This window comes from Bufo gargarizans, chromosome 8 (genome assembly GCF_014858855.1).
Source record: "Bufo gargarizans isolate SCDJY-AF-19 chromosome 8, ASM1485885v1, whole genome shotgun sequence".
NCBI classification, from domain to species: domain Eukaryota; kingdom Metazoa; phylum Chordata; class Amphibia; order Anura; family Bufonidae; genus Bufo; species Bufo gargarizans.
In genome coordinates this window covers 106,822,144-106,836,874 of record NC_058087.1, presented here as the reverse complement: position 1 = coordinate 106,836,874, position 14,731 = coordinate 106,822,144, and the positions used below count along the sequence as shown (strand labels likewise).

The 14,731-nt window shown below is 46.4% G+C and overlaps 1 protein-coding gene across 13 annotated transcripts in view; it reads left to right on the top strand.

The window, feature by feature from the left end:
• The window catches only part of LOC122945246 (asparagine synthetase domain-containing protein 1-like), a 178,292-nt gene that overhangs the window by 67,540 nt on the left and 96,021 nt on the right, over positions 1-14,731 (top strand). For 7 of the 13 annotated variants that reach the window (XM_044304251.1, XM_044304250.1, XM_044304252.1 and 4 more), the window contains exon 3: positions 13,825-13,900. Coding sequence is in view for 8 of the 13 variants with exons in the window: in XM_044304260.1 (XP_044160195.1) it covers positions 13,825-13,900 (76 nt within the window). In the remaining 5 variants the exon portion in view is untranslated. Of the gene's footprint in view, positions 1-13,824; positions 13,901-14,402; positions 14,540-14,582; positions 14,689-14,731 lie in introns of those variants that run through there. The other 6 variants (XM_044304253.1, XM_044304254.1, XM_044304262.1 and 3 more) reach the window with 3 other exon arrangements.

Genomic DNA, 14,731 nt, shown 5'->3' with positions numbered 1-14,731 from the left:
GATAATGGTCCAGGACTACAAAGTAAGTTTTACCAGTCCCAGCCAAAGTCAGCCAGCCCTCACCTCACAGCCACTTGAACGTCTGCGCACCCACACTCCAGCAGCGCTTCCAGGCCCAGCAGCGCGCAGCTTCGCTGTACACTCCCCCTCCTCCACTTCCAGCCAGTAGGACTGCCGCCCAGACTGGGAGCGGGACCACTCCCTCTCCTCACTGCAGGTAAGCCTCTCTGCCTACGGCAGCCCCCTATCGCACCGCCCACCGCCCTGCAGATAGCGCTTTCTCTGTCTGTCCTGGAGGAGCCTGCGACGCTACGCCACATGAATAAAAAAATAAAATAAAATCCTCAGCCGGCGGCCTGGGCCCCCAGTGGCGTAGGGCCCCATATCCTTTGCTATGGCTGCTATAGTGATCCCTACGCCCATGGCAAGTGGCAGCGCTTAGTTATTTTTATGACACCTGGTTAGCTGAGCACCCACCCTTCTTGTGGATCGGTGTTTGAGATTCTTTTCTTCTCTGATCCTTGCACTGGAGCGTTTTTCTCTCCTCTCTTAGGTGAGAGGAAAGAAAAAAGTTTACTGCCAGCAGCTCTGCTGCCTGCATTTCCGCTTGTTATGGTCTCTGACCAATGCCCTTAGCTACTGTATTTTCAGTAGCTGAGGGCAGGGAGATATTGCGCTTACTTTTAGCGCTAACTTGGGCTTAAGTGCCAAACTAAAAAGAATATGCCCAAGGCCCCTTGGGGACTGCCATAAAAAGTGTATGGGTGGTCACTAAGGGGTTAATGAGAGTTGTGAAATGCTCATCAGTTTCTGTAACATCCATACAATGCAACAAAAATAGCTACGTTCATGTGTGGACAGTTTGTAATCTTTTTTTTTTTTTTTTTTTTTTGGGAATGTTAAACTGTGAACCCTCAATCTCTTGGCCATTGGTTCTTGAAGTGAAACTCCCACCTGTTAAATTTATGTAACTGACAGTATGCCATAAATATCTTGAAAGGGAATAATCCTTTAAAGAGTAACTACAGAGGACAGCAACTAAACTCATAAAGGGGGGGACGGGACATGATTAGCCTGTACAAATATATAAACGGATCATACAAAAAATATCAAGGGAAGCTATTGTGTTAAAACCCATCAAAAAACAAGGGGCCACTCCCTACGCCTCGAGAAAAAAAGATTCCGTCATAAGAAGCGACAAGCATTCTTTACAGCAAGGTCTGTGAATCCCTGGAATAGCCTGCCACAGATGCTGGTCACAGCAAATACAGTAGATGGCTTAAAAAAAGGTTTAGATGACTTGATTTTTATTTTTTATAATTGTATATTATTAAATAAAACAGAAATGAAAATACACTTTTAAAATAGAATAATGCACAAAAGTAGAAAGTAAGGATGAAACATGAAATACATCACATACAAATTGAATGAGCGTTTGTATCACTTGATAATAGTCAGTGATGGAAAACGAGACCGAGCAGAAATGAAGCAATAAAGTGAACTAATGGAGACTGTGTCTATCTGTAATCAGTCCGAAGAAGGACTACTAAGCAGTGTATCCTAAACAAATAGACATCAGTTAGTAGTGGGAGAGCCTTAAAGACCCAAAAGACCAGAGCTTCTCAGCCAATAATGCCTAACCTAACAAATACCCAACAGACAAGACAAATAACATAGACAAAGACATAATGATGGACACACACACACATACACACACACACACACACACACACACACATTCACATTCCTTTCACATGAGGTCGTCAAGGTTGCCTAGTGGCCCAGTAATTATCCCATAGGTCCCATATGGCGTTAAAGAGTGCATAGCATTGGAGTTCTCCATTGTTCGGACCTCCATCACCCTAGCATACAAATCGGAGACCCGTGGTGGTTCGGAGCTTTTCCAAGCTCGGGAGATTAGACAACGAGCCGCTGTTAGTATCAATAGCAATAGCTTGAGTGCCTGTTTTTTTTTTTTTTTTTACTTGGATGGGGACCACATTGACCACATTGATCAGGTCGGATTTCAATTCCAAAGATATCACTCAGGAGGGCGCCTACTCCATTCCAGTAGGGGCATATCTTGGGAGAGTCACAAAAAATATGAGGCCATGTACCCCTATGTAAGCCGCATCTCCAGCAATCACCCGGGACTACTGGATTTATTCTATGGAGGAGGTCAGGAGTGTGATACCAGTACATTAAGATTTTATATTGGTTCTCCTGATGAAGTACCGACATATATGGAGGAGGGCAGCGAAATCCTCTAAGGTTCCAGAGTCCGATAAGGCCCTCCCCAGATATTCCTCCCATCGCACCATGTAGGAATGCCTTTGAACCCGATCAGGGAAGGGAGTCAGCAATATGGAGTAAATCTCAGAAATTAGACCTTTCGCATGTACCCCTTCCCTGCAAAGGCGTTTAAAGGGAATCAGAAGGGAAACTGTGACCCCTGAAAAAATGGACTGGGCGAAGTGACTAATCTGGATATAAAAGAAGTTGGAGGAGGGGGGGGGGGGGGAATCGTATTTGGTCTGCAGGGTAGAAAACGGCAGAAGGTCCCTAGTGAAGGGGTCCACAATATCGGCAAACCGAAAACACCCCCGGCTGAAACCATGGTCTCGTTGTGGACGTGGTAAGACTAGTGTGGGGTGATATAAGAAGGAGGTCATGGCGGAGTGATTGGAAACCAGAGGGAATTTGCTACTGCACTGCTGCCATCTGGTACAAGCCATGGGCCCTAGGAGATCCTTGGCTGGCAGAGTCCTGTCAGGTCCGAACCATAGCATGGAGTTGGGATGTACAGGAGCTAGCTATAGTCTTTCTACCTGCATCCAGACAGAGTATGGGTGCAAGGAAGCCCAGGCTGTGACAGAACGTAGATAGGCCGCCCAGTAATATTTGGACAGATCCGGGGCCCCTAGACCGCCCTGGTGCCTACTAGATAGAAGGACTGACCGCAGGATTCTATGCCGCCTTCCCGCCCATATGAATCTAAGGAGGTGAGATTGAGTGGATCTCAGATCTTTAAGGGGAACTTTAATCGGTAAGTTCTCAAAAAGATACAGAAGCTTGGGCAAGATCGTAATTTTAGTTGCAGCAATACGCCCCATGAGAGAGAGTGGGAGAGGATGCCACTTATCTAGAAGACCCCTAATCTTAGCATAGTAAAGCTCCCCATATCGGGGAGTGAGGTCAACACCCAAATATCGCAGTGAGTCCGTCTTCCAGTGGAAAGGAAAGTTAACCCTGAGAGAGCCCAGGGCCGTCTGAGAAAGATTAAGAGAGAGGGCCTCAGTTATATGGGTGTTGACCTTATAGCCCGAGGGTCGACCAAACTCCTGTAGGATGGAGTGGAGGTTTGGTAGGGAGATGTGAAGCTTGGTAAGGGTAAGGAGGATATCGTCTGCATATAGCGATAGCTTAAACTCCCTGTCCTTGACCATAACACCTCTGATGTCTGGGCAAGCCCTGATCTTGGCTGTCAGGGGTTCGATACACATGGCAAAAAGTAGGGAAGATAGGGGGCAAACTTGCCTCGTTCCATTAGCAATGCATATGGGTCGAGATTGAGCATGAGATAGTGTGATCGTTGCTGTGGGGGAGGAGTATAGGCTATGAATGGCCCTAACTAAGGGACCAGAAAGGCCATAAGCCTGCAGGGTAGCAAAGAGGAAAGGCCAACCTAAACGGTCGAATGTCTTTTCCGCATCTAAACTAAGAAGTAATGCCTCCTCACCCAAGCGAGATATGACACAAAGTCAATGTTTCTTCGTGTGTTGTCGGCCCCCTGACGGCCCGGGACAAATCCCACCTGGTCTTTATGAATCAGGGAGGGGAGAAAGACGTTTAGTCTGGAAGCTAGGGCTTTGGTGTAAATCTTAAGGTCTGAGTTAAGTAGGGCAATGGGCCTATAGTTATGGCATTCGTGAGGATCTTTCCCAGGTTTCGAAATCATCGTGAGCTACAAGTGAGACAGGTACTGCTTTGCCAGCTAGAACATGATTGAATAGGGTTACTAAGTAAGGGATTAGTTTACTCCTAAAGGTCTTATTATAATTGTACGAAAAGCCATCAGGCCCTGGGGATTTACCCTCAGGTAGATGTTCCACCACTTCCTCAATCTCTTCCGGCATGATCGGACTATTAAGGGCGGCAAGGTCGGAAGTCGATAGGGTAGGAAGGTGACAGGATGCCAAATAAGACCGGAGTGTACTATGTCTCGGAGGGTAAATTGTACAGGGAAGAGTAATAGGTCGAGAACCTCTCCGCTATCACCCTGGGGTCATAGTGGATTGTTCCGTCAGCCCCCCTAATAGCACTCGGACCCGTTTGGGAGTTATGATTCCTGGGTTGTCTGGCCAGCAAAGTGTGGGGCTTGTTCCCCCAAGCATAATAACTGTAACGGTCACGTACACACACACACACACACACGGGGGGAGATGGTGACCACTGCGCTCCACCCTCACCCCTGGCCCTGCCTACTTGCCTCACGAGTCCTGATGACAGGGAACAACTTGACGGCAGTCCCTAACTTAGGATATGTGCGAGAAGGACAGACAAGACAAATAACGGATAGTGAACGGACCGGGTCAAAACCAAGGGGACAACGCAGTACAGCGGGATAAGCAAAGAATGGTCAGGAGAGGCCAGGTCATAAAAACCAGGAGAGTCGAGAAGTACCAAAGGAGTCCGCAAAGAATAGTCAGGTGGAAGCCAAGATCAATATACCAGGAAGGATGCGCAGTAGAGGAGGAGCAGGCAAAGGATAGTCAGGGAACAGGATCAGGTAAGTACACAGGTATCCAACTGCCGCCAGGAACCTAAAATTAACAGGCAACCTGTGGCCAGCAGGCTGCCTGTATTTATAGTGGGGAGTGAGGGTCATGTGACGTAGCCAGCGTCACATGACCGACAGACCAACCAGTCGAGCACAGAGTGATCAGCTCGGCGCTCAAGGCAGACCTAGGAGCAGGGAGCCTCCCATCTAGCAAAGTCGCTCTGGGAAAGAGTTCAAACACAGATCCTCTCTCCCGAAGCTAAGCAGCAGGTCTGCGGCTGATGGGGGACCGAGTGCGCCTTCGGCACCCCGTTACAGTACCCCTTCTTTTAAGAGGGGCCACTGGACCCAAGACTTCAGGCGATGGCCTTTCAGGGTGTTCTAAATGAAATTTTTTAACAAGTCTAGGAGCATGAACCTCCCTGGCAGATACCCAAGATCTCTCTTCAGGTCCATACCCCTTCCAGTGAATCAGGTAGACCACATACTCGACAGCATCATTAACAAGAACCGGCAGAGGCGAGGCTTTCGATGGTACTACCGGTTCAAAATATTTTTTAAGTAGAGATTTATGGAACACATTATGAATGTGGAATGACTCGGGCAGCTCCAACCTAAATGATACCGGGTTAATCACCTCTGTGATCTTATATGGTCCAATAAAACGAGGAGCAAACTTTTTAGAATCTACCTTAAGAGAGAGATTCTTGGAGGACAACCATACTATCGGTCTTGAGTTTCTGAGAACTTTGAGCCTTTTCTAAGTTCGATTGAACCCGGGCCCAAACTGTGCACAGTTCCGAGGAAAGCCTATCCGCCTCAGGGTTAGAGGAGGAGACGGATGACCCAGAATGAAAACAGGGATGGAAACCATGGTTACAAAAGAAAGGTGAAACCCCAGCAGAAGAATTGACACGGTTATTCAAAGCAAATTCAGCCAATGGAAGAAATTTCACCCATAATTGCTGGTCATCAGCAACATACCACCTCAAAAATTGTTCCACAGACTGATTAAGGCGTTCAGTCTGCCCTTTACTCTCAGGGTGGTAGGCAGAGGAAAAAGACAATTTGTTCGATTGCATGGTATCCCGGAAAATATTGTTTCTGACAGGGGTGTGCAGTTTGTGTCCAAATTCTAGAGGGCCTTCTGTCAAAAATGTCAATTTCTTTCACAAAAAATTGACGCCAGGGTTTTGGCATTCGGAAGTTTAGACGAGGATTAAATGGACCATCTTGCTAAACCTATCGACCACTACCCAAACTACAGTCTTACCCTCCGCCGGCAGTAGTTCAGTTATAAAGTCCATTGAGATATGGGACCAGGGTCTACTCAGAATGGGTAGGGGTCATAGGTTACCAGCAGGGCGAGTCCTAGGTGTCTTGGACCTGGCACAAACCTCACAGGCTGACACGTAGGACTTGACATCCCTAGTTCGAGTGGGCCACCAATAAGATCTAGAAACCAGATCCTTGGTGCCCTCAACACCCGGATGTCCACAAAAGGCAGAATCGTGACACTCACCCAACAGCTGGAGACGAAATTGTATGGGAACAAACAACTTATCTGTTGGGGTGGATACCGGTGCCAGATGTTGTTCAGACCTAATGCGAGCCGAGATATCCTGGGTTAGAGCTGCTATGAAGATTTTTGCTGGTTGGATGGATTCAGGTGGTACCTCAGTAGGTTGAAAAGCATGGAAGCTCCGAGATAATGCATCCGCCTTCACATTTTTACTTCCCAGACTGAACGTAATGGAAAAATCAAAACGAGTAAAAAACAGAGCCCATCTGGCTTGACGGGGATTCAACCTCTTAGCAGACTCGAGAAACATAAGGTTTTTATGGTCAGTGACAACAGTTACACAATGCCTTGCCCCTCTAGAAAATGCCTCCACTCCTCAAATGCCCATTTAATGGCCAGCAGCTCCCTATTCCCTATGTTCTAGTTTCTCTCCATGGGAGAGAATTTCCTGGAAAAGAAGGCACATGGTCTCAGGTTAGTAAGGCTAGCAGGACCTTGTGAAAGGAGTAATCCTTTGCCGTCCTCAGACGCATCCACCTCCACAATAAAAGGTCTCTCCTGATTAGGCTGGATCAGAATGGGAGCGCTACTGAATGCCTTTTTTAATTTTTCAAATGAAGAAATGGCCACAGTAGACCAATTCTCCAAATCCGCCCCTTTCTTAGTAAGGTCGGTCAATGGTTTAGCAATTGCGGAAAAAATCATAATAAATTTACGATAGTAATTGGCAATACCTAAGAACCGTTGTAAGGCCTTTACGGATGAAGGTCTTACCCATTCCTTAATTGCTAGTACCTTACCAGGATCCATCTTGAAGGCGTAAGGAGTCAGAACATGCCCTAGAAACAGAATCTCCTGTACACCAAAGACGCATTTCTTTTGCTTAGCGGATAGCTGATTCTCCCTCAACACCTTTAATACTTGTTTAAAATGAGACACATAGGATTCGAAGTCAGGAGAGAATATCAAAATGTCGTCAAGATAGACAATAACAAATTTACCTAAGAACTCCCCAAGAATGTCATTCATGAAGTTTTGGCACACAGCGGGGGCATTGCTGAGTCCAAAACGCACCACCTGATATTCAAAGTGTCCTGCCGGAGTATTGAACGCCGTCTTCCATTCGTCTCCCTCCTTGATTCGGATTAGATTGTATGCCCCTTTCAGGTCAATCTTGGAAAACCAGGTTGCCCCCAGAACCTGGTTAAATAAATCCGGAATCAATGTGAGGGAGTATCTATTCTGGACAGTGATTTTATTTAATCTCCGGTAATCGATACATGGCCTAAGACCACCATCTTTTTTCTTAACAAAGAAAAACCCCGCCCCCTTTGCCAAGGCTCTCCTTAATATAATCTTCCATTGCCTTACGTTCGGGCTTAGAAAGATTATAAATTCTCCCCTTGGGAAACTTGGCCCCCTCTACTAGCTCTATAGTACAATCATAAGGTCTATGGGGGGGGTAGAACCTCCGGGGTTGGTGATGAGAATACATCAGAATATTCCCTAACAACAGTGGGTAAAGTATCAGACTTTACTGAGACCCCAGCCTGTACCACGGACATGCACGAGTCACACTTAGGCCCCCATCTCACCAACTCCCCCTTGGACCAATCTATAGTGGGGTTATGTAGTCGGAGCCAAGGCAACCCTAGTATCACCTCAGCCGGTAGGTTCTCCAGGACTGAAAGGGAACATCTCTGAGTTGCACACACCCACGGTTAGAGAAATCTCTGAGGTACATGAGCTCACCGTACCACCAATAAGAGGAGTAGCATCAATAGCCATGACATGGATATGAGTTGGTAAAGCAAACATTGGGAGTTAATAAAGCTGGCCGCTGAGCCAGAATCAATAAAGGCCTTACATGGCCATTTATCTACCCCCAGAGAAATCGTAATGGGTACCAAAAGCTTACATTTTGAAAAATCAGAGTGTACCTGGTCTTTAGGTTGCCTTGCCTTAGGAGACTTGACAGAGAGGACCTTCTTAGGACACTGGTTGATCCAATGGTCAGGATCTCCACAGTAAAAGCATTCTCCATGTCTGCGGCGAAGATTCCCTCCGGTCATGCCAACCTGCATGGGTTCCTCGGTGGAGACCTCAGCATTGTCTCTGGGATAAGCCTCTGGCTGGACCACCATCTTTGAAGAGAACTGTTGTTCCTGTCGTCTCTCTCTATCTCGTCGGTCAAGTCGGATAACAAGGGTCATCATCTCCTCTAAGGTCTCTGGAAGTTGATAACTGACCAGAAGATCCTTTAAATTATCAGACAGACCTGACCTGAACTGACTCTTCAGGGCTGGTTCGTTCCATCCTGAGGGGACACACCACCTTCTAAATTGGGTGCAATAATCCTCCGCAGGTAGCTTGCCCTGAACCAGTGCCTTAAGAGCCGTCTCGGCTACTAGAGCCCTGTCTGAGTCATCATAGAGGGTACTCAGGGCCTGAAAGAACCCCTCCACAGAAGTTAAACAACTGGCGCCAGCAGGTAAAGAGAACGCCCAGTCCTGGGGATCACCCTGTAGTCGGGAAATGATAATGCCCACGCGTTGACTCTCAGGGCCATAGGACACGGGGCGCAAACGGAAGTAAAGTCTGCAACTCTCTTTAAATGAGAGAAACTTCTTCCGATCTCTAGAAAAGGGTTCTGGGAGCTTAATCTGGGGCTCAAAATGCGGATTGGAGGCCTGAAGAGTGGAAGAACCTTGCCCTAACTCAATAGAACAGAGTTTCTCCCCTAGCTCCTGCACCATCTGCGTCAGATTAGAGACATGGTCAGTCAGGGTCACCAGAGGATTCATTATACAGTGGTTATTGGGCCTGTTAATCTGTAACGGTCATGTACACACACAGGGGGGAGGATAGTGACCACTGCGCTCCACCCTCACCCCCTGGCCCTGCCTACTTGCCTCACGAGTCCTGATGACAGGGAACAACTTGACGGCAGTCCCTAACTTAGGATACGTGCGGGAAGGACAGACAAGACAAATAACTGATAGTGAACGGACTGGGTCAAAACCAAGAGGACAACGCAGTACAGAGAGATATGCAAAGAATGGTCAGGAGAAGCCGGGTCATAAATACCAGGAGAGTCGAGAAGTACCAAAGGAGTCCGCAAAGAATAGTCAGGTGGAAGCCGAGGTCAATATACCAGGAAGGATGCGCAGTACAGGAGGAACAGGCAAAGGATCGTAGGGAACAGGATCGGGTAAGTACACAGGTATCCAACAACTGTCAGGAACCTAAAATTAACAGGCAACCTGTGGCCAGCAGGCTGCCTGTATTTATAGTGGGGAGTGAGGGTCATGTGACGTGGCCAGCGTCACATGACCGACAGACCAACCAGTCGAGCACCGAGTGATCAGCTTGGCGCTCAAGGCAGACCTAGGAGCAGGGAGCCTCCCAGCTAGCAAAGCCGCCCTGGGAAAGAGGTCAAACACAGATCCTCACTCCCGAAGCTAAGCAGCAGGTCTGTGGCTGATGGGAGACCGAGTGCGCCTTTGGCACCCCGTTACAATAACTCTTTCGTGTGTAAAGTAATAACTTGCCGATACGACCGAAAGCTAGACTCTTCAATTGGGCCCTAGTATCAACGTTTCGTCTCATTGTGCAGCGTGAGGGGTGAGCAGCCATCTTGTCTTCTAGTGTTTGCAAGCGGGACGTGAGCTTATTGCAATACAATGACCCCTAATGACCGCTTTATGCGCTTCCCACAAAGGACGGACATCCCCTACTGATCCCTCATTTAGGTTAAAGTACGTTTTCAGATGTTCACGGAGTTCCTCTCTAATGATAGGCTGTTTCAGGAGGGAGTCATTAGGTCTCCAGTGGCAATGGCGAACATGGCCTGACTCACTACTAATGTCCACTAGTACAGGAGCATGGTCTGACCAGGTGATTTGGCCCATGTCCGCTCATTCCATTAATTTGAGGGTCGAAATGGTACCAAAGAGGTAATCAATAATCCCTAGCAACAAAGCGACGTCCTTGAAGGCGCCAATAACAGATCACGAGGTACGGGAAGTACTCGCCACGATCCCCTCGGGCAAAAGTCTAGGCCGCGATGGTTACCCTATTGTCTACTATAAGACATTCAAAGATATTTTAATACCGTACTTTAGAGATATGTGTTATAACCTTTTAACAGGGGGAATTCTCCCTCCCAAACATTGGAAGCACACATAACCATAATTCACAAACCTAATAAAGATCTCACGTCATGCGGAAATTACAGACCAATCTCCATATTGAATACAGATATCAAATGGTGGGCAAAGATATTAGCTACCAGACTCCAATCGGTTCTTCCCGACATAATCAACAGGGAACAAGTAGGATTTGTACATGGCAGACAGGGCAATGAGAACACTAAGCGTTTGCTGCATCTGATTGACTGGGCAAGATCGAAACACCGGCCATTAGCCCTCTTAAGCCCTGATGTGGAGAAGGCCTTTGACAGAGTTAGCTGGCATTACATGTCTGCCACCATGTCGAAGTTTGGCTTCTCTCCCCAGTTAATCAATGCAGTATTGACTCTTTATTCAGCCCCTTCTGCCAGGGTCCGGGTCAATGGCTCTCTGTCCCCCTCCTTTTTAATTACTAACGGGACCAGACAGGGGTGCCCCCCTATCCCCGGCATTGTTTATTATTGTAATGGAGACCCTATTATGCAAAATCCGACAGAATCCCAAGATATTTGGACTTAACATTAGTAACTACTCCCATGTTGCGGCGGCTTTTGCGGGCGACCTACTTATTCTAACCTCCAACCCCATGACCTCCTTCCCTGAACTCGTCAGAATCTTTGAGGAATTTGGGTTCCTATCTAATTTTAAAATAAACTACAGTAAATCACAAGTGCTAAACATAACATGCCCACAGAATATTGTTCTAGACCAGGGCTGGCCAACCTGCAGCTCTCCAGCTGTTGCAAAACTACAACTCCCAGCATGCTTAGACAGCCTACAGGTGTCAGTCTACAGCATGGCATGGTGGGAATTGTAGTTTTACAACAGCTGGAGAGCCGCAGGTTGGCCAGCCCTGTTCTAGACCTTCAACTCATCACCCCATTCACATGGGCACCGCGCTCTCTCCAGTATCTTGGCATGCATGTCTCTGCCAATCCAACTGACTTATTCGGTTTAAACTATGCCCCGCTTCTGAAAGACATACGACAGCACCTACAGACAGTAAAGCTCATATTTATTTCTTGGATGGGCAGGAAGAACTACTTAAAGACCTACATTGTCCCCAAATTCATATACCTTTTACAAACACTACCTATCTGGCTGCCTAACGTCTACTTCAATGACATCAAAAGAATCTTCTCTTCCTTCATTTGGAAGAGTAAAAAAGCTAGAGTAGCCTACCCGACTCTAACAAGAGAAAGAAGGTTTGGTAGATTTGGGCTACCTGATATCCGCCTTTACTACAAGGCTACAAGTGATCAGAGGTTTAAATTTTATGGCGGGCAAACCAGCGTCGATGTGGGCTCTTCTTCATGATCATCCAATAGAAACAGAAGCCAAAATGGGGGGCTGGATTGGTCGTCCTTACTAGACATGCCACTGGTCAAGGGAACCTCTTTCCTGCAAGTATTAAGCTTCCGTAAGGACATTAAGAAACTTAAGATCCCCCCCCCCATGACACCCCGCTAACTAGGCTTGAAGAGCAAGTGGGGTTACCCTTCCCTACCTCAAAAGCTCTATCCAAAATGTACAAGCTCCTCCTCTCAGATGCCCCTCCGGTTGTGTCCCATATTTCTGCGTGGGAGACGGAGCTCTCTACTAAATTTTTAGCCCCTGAGATAGCAACTATATTGGCCAACTCTCATGGCTTTTCACGTTGTGAGTTTGAAAGAGTTTTCCTGTACAAACTCACAACCAGGTGGTATAAAACACCTGTATTCCTCCATAAAATAAACCCGACCATTCCGGATATATGTTGGAGGTTCGGCGCTGAACCGGGATCACTATCGCACATATGGTGGAACTGCCACAAAATACGCTCTTTTTGGCTTCAAGTTGAAGCTACTATTTACCAGATCTGCTCCCCACAGTGCCCAATGTTACTTGACCCTAAACTGGTACTACTCTGTTACCCAAGCCAACCCTTCACGCCGTCAAAAGCTAATCTGCCTACGACCCTACTTACTGCTGCTAGGCTACTTATCCCGCTGAAATGGAAATCTGATAGGCCTCCACCACAAATGGAATGGTTAGATAAAGCAGATCAGCTATACCGCTTAGAAGAATTAGCGGCATGGGAAGCGGGGAACCGCCAGAAATTTCTGAAGATATGGCAACCATGGAGGCTTTTCCGAGGCTTTGTCTGATCTTCTGATCTTCCCGTCATTAATACAGTAATCCCCCCCCCATCCCTCCCACCTTTAAAGTTACCCATCCACTGACCCATTAGCTGTCATTTTATTACCCCTGTCTTCGTGTAAATGTGATCCCCCTAGATCAGTGGTGGCGAATCTATGGCACGGGTGCCAGAGGCGGCACTCCGTGCCCTCTCTGTGGGCACCCGCACCCTGTAAAAAGTCTATGGCGTATCAATATGAGACTTTTCCTGCCATTCATCAGTGCAGGGCACACTATTAATAGCCAAGGCAGTGCAGTGAATGCAGGCAGGCTATTATAGCTAAATGATAAAGTACATGGGAGATATACTATATTGGACTGTAGTATTCAGGTTAAATTGCTGTGTTGGCACTTTGCGATAAATAAGTGGGTTTTGGGTTGCAGTTTGGCACTTGGTCTCTAAAAGGTTCGCCATCACTGCCCTAGATCATCCTTCTGCTATATTAGGCACTCATCCAATCTCAGGTTCCTGCAATCTTGACTACACTATTACTGTATTTCATGGGTTGTTTCCAACTATAGTGTATGTGAACCTACATGTTGTATGAATATATGTTTACTCAAGTATTACTTGTTACTGTTGAGAGATTTAAGTACCTTTGTACTACTTTGCTACTGCTTGAATAAAAAGAAAATTGGCAAATCTTGTTCTATGCACCCTTTCTTTTTGGCCCAACCCCTTTTTAAAAGGAAGATGGACATTGATCCAGGTATCGATCCGTGCATCAATATAGCAGGATTACAGGTTTGGCTTGATGGCTTCCAACAACTACAGTATGTTTTGATTTTTGTCTACAGTCTCTTGCTCAGCAGTGAGGAGAAGCTGCGCTTGACTAAGCGCTTCTGACCCCTCGTTCTAGCGCATCAGAGCTGAGACCCACACCAATCAACACTGCTGATATGTCCCTGTGACATCTCAAAAATAGAAAAAAAAAATTACTCTCTAAATATTTTTCTTATTATGCCCCACAGGAGTTATACGATGTCACAATGTGGCGTTGAATGTGCAATGTCATGTTAAAACATTGTAGGAGGATATATTGATCTAGATGTGTTTTTTACTGTGCTTGGTTCTTTTATACTTAAACATCCGAATCAACATCCCATTAAATTCTGCAAATAGGCCAATATTGTAACTATTTTTTGTTTTTCAGCGGGTATACAGACAGCAGCCTAACAGCAACGTTTACTTTCTCACAGAGCAATCAAGAGCACTTGGTGAGTGCAAAAGTAAGTAAAATAATGTTTTTTTTTTGTTTGTTTTTTTGTTCTTCTGTTAAAAGAGAAAAAAAAAAAATGTTTGAAAATGACCGTGTGATTTCAATCACATTTTTATATTAGGCTACTTTCACACGTGCGGCAGGGTGATCCGGCAAGCAGTTCAGTCGCCGGAATTGGCTGCCGAACATTACCGGACATTTTTCATGCAACAGATCCGTCAGTCCGTCGACGGAAATTCAAGCCGGATCCGTCAATCCGTTTCATACCGTAAACTGTTTTTGACGGATCCGTCTGCCGGATCTGTCATAATAGCGTATCTGTCTATTCAGTTTTCTTCAGTTTTTAAACAGAAAGACGGATCCGGTATTCAAATTTTAGAGTTGAAAGAGATGCAATTTGGTATGCAAATACTACAGTGGCTATAAAAGACAACCGAAGGTCACTTACCACTCAGAAGCTCCCTCTGAAGATTGCAGAGATGATGCCGGACCATATTCGTTTTGGATTTCAGGCCCTAATCCTAGTTTCACGCTGGAGGAGACGTCTTCGAGCCAGACGGCGTCGCAATCGTCGCTATTGGGTGCATCCAATAACCTCTGCAAGAATAAGAAGGGGAGTTTTTTAAACTGTTTCCTGAATTGAGGTATTATCGTGATTTTTTTTTTTTTTTATTACTTGCGGATGACCGTAGAAAGTTTTGATGATCTGTTACAACGTGTGTCACATCACATTCAAAGACAAGACCCCACTTTCCGCCGCTGTGTTTCCCCAGCAGAATGCCTATTGCTGACCATAAGGTAAAGAACATACTTATGATACATACTTATACGGATGATATTT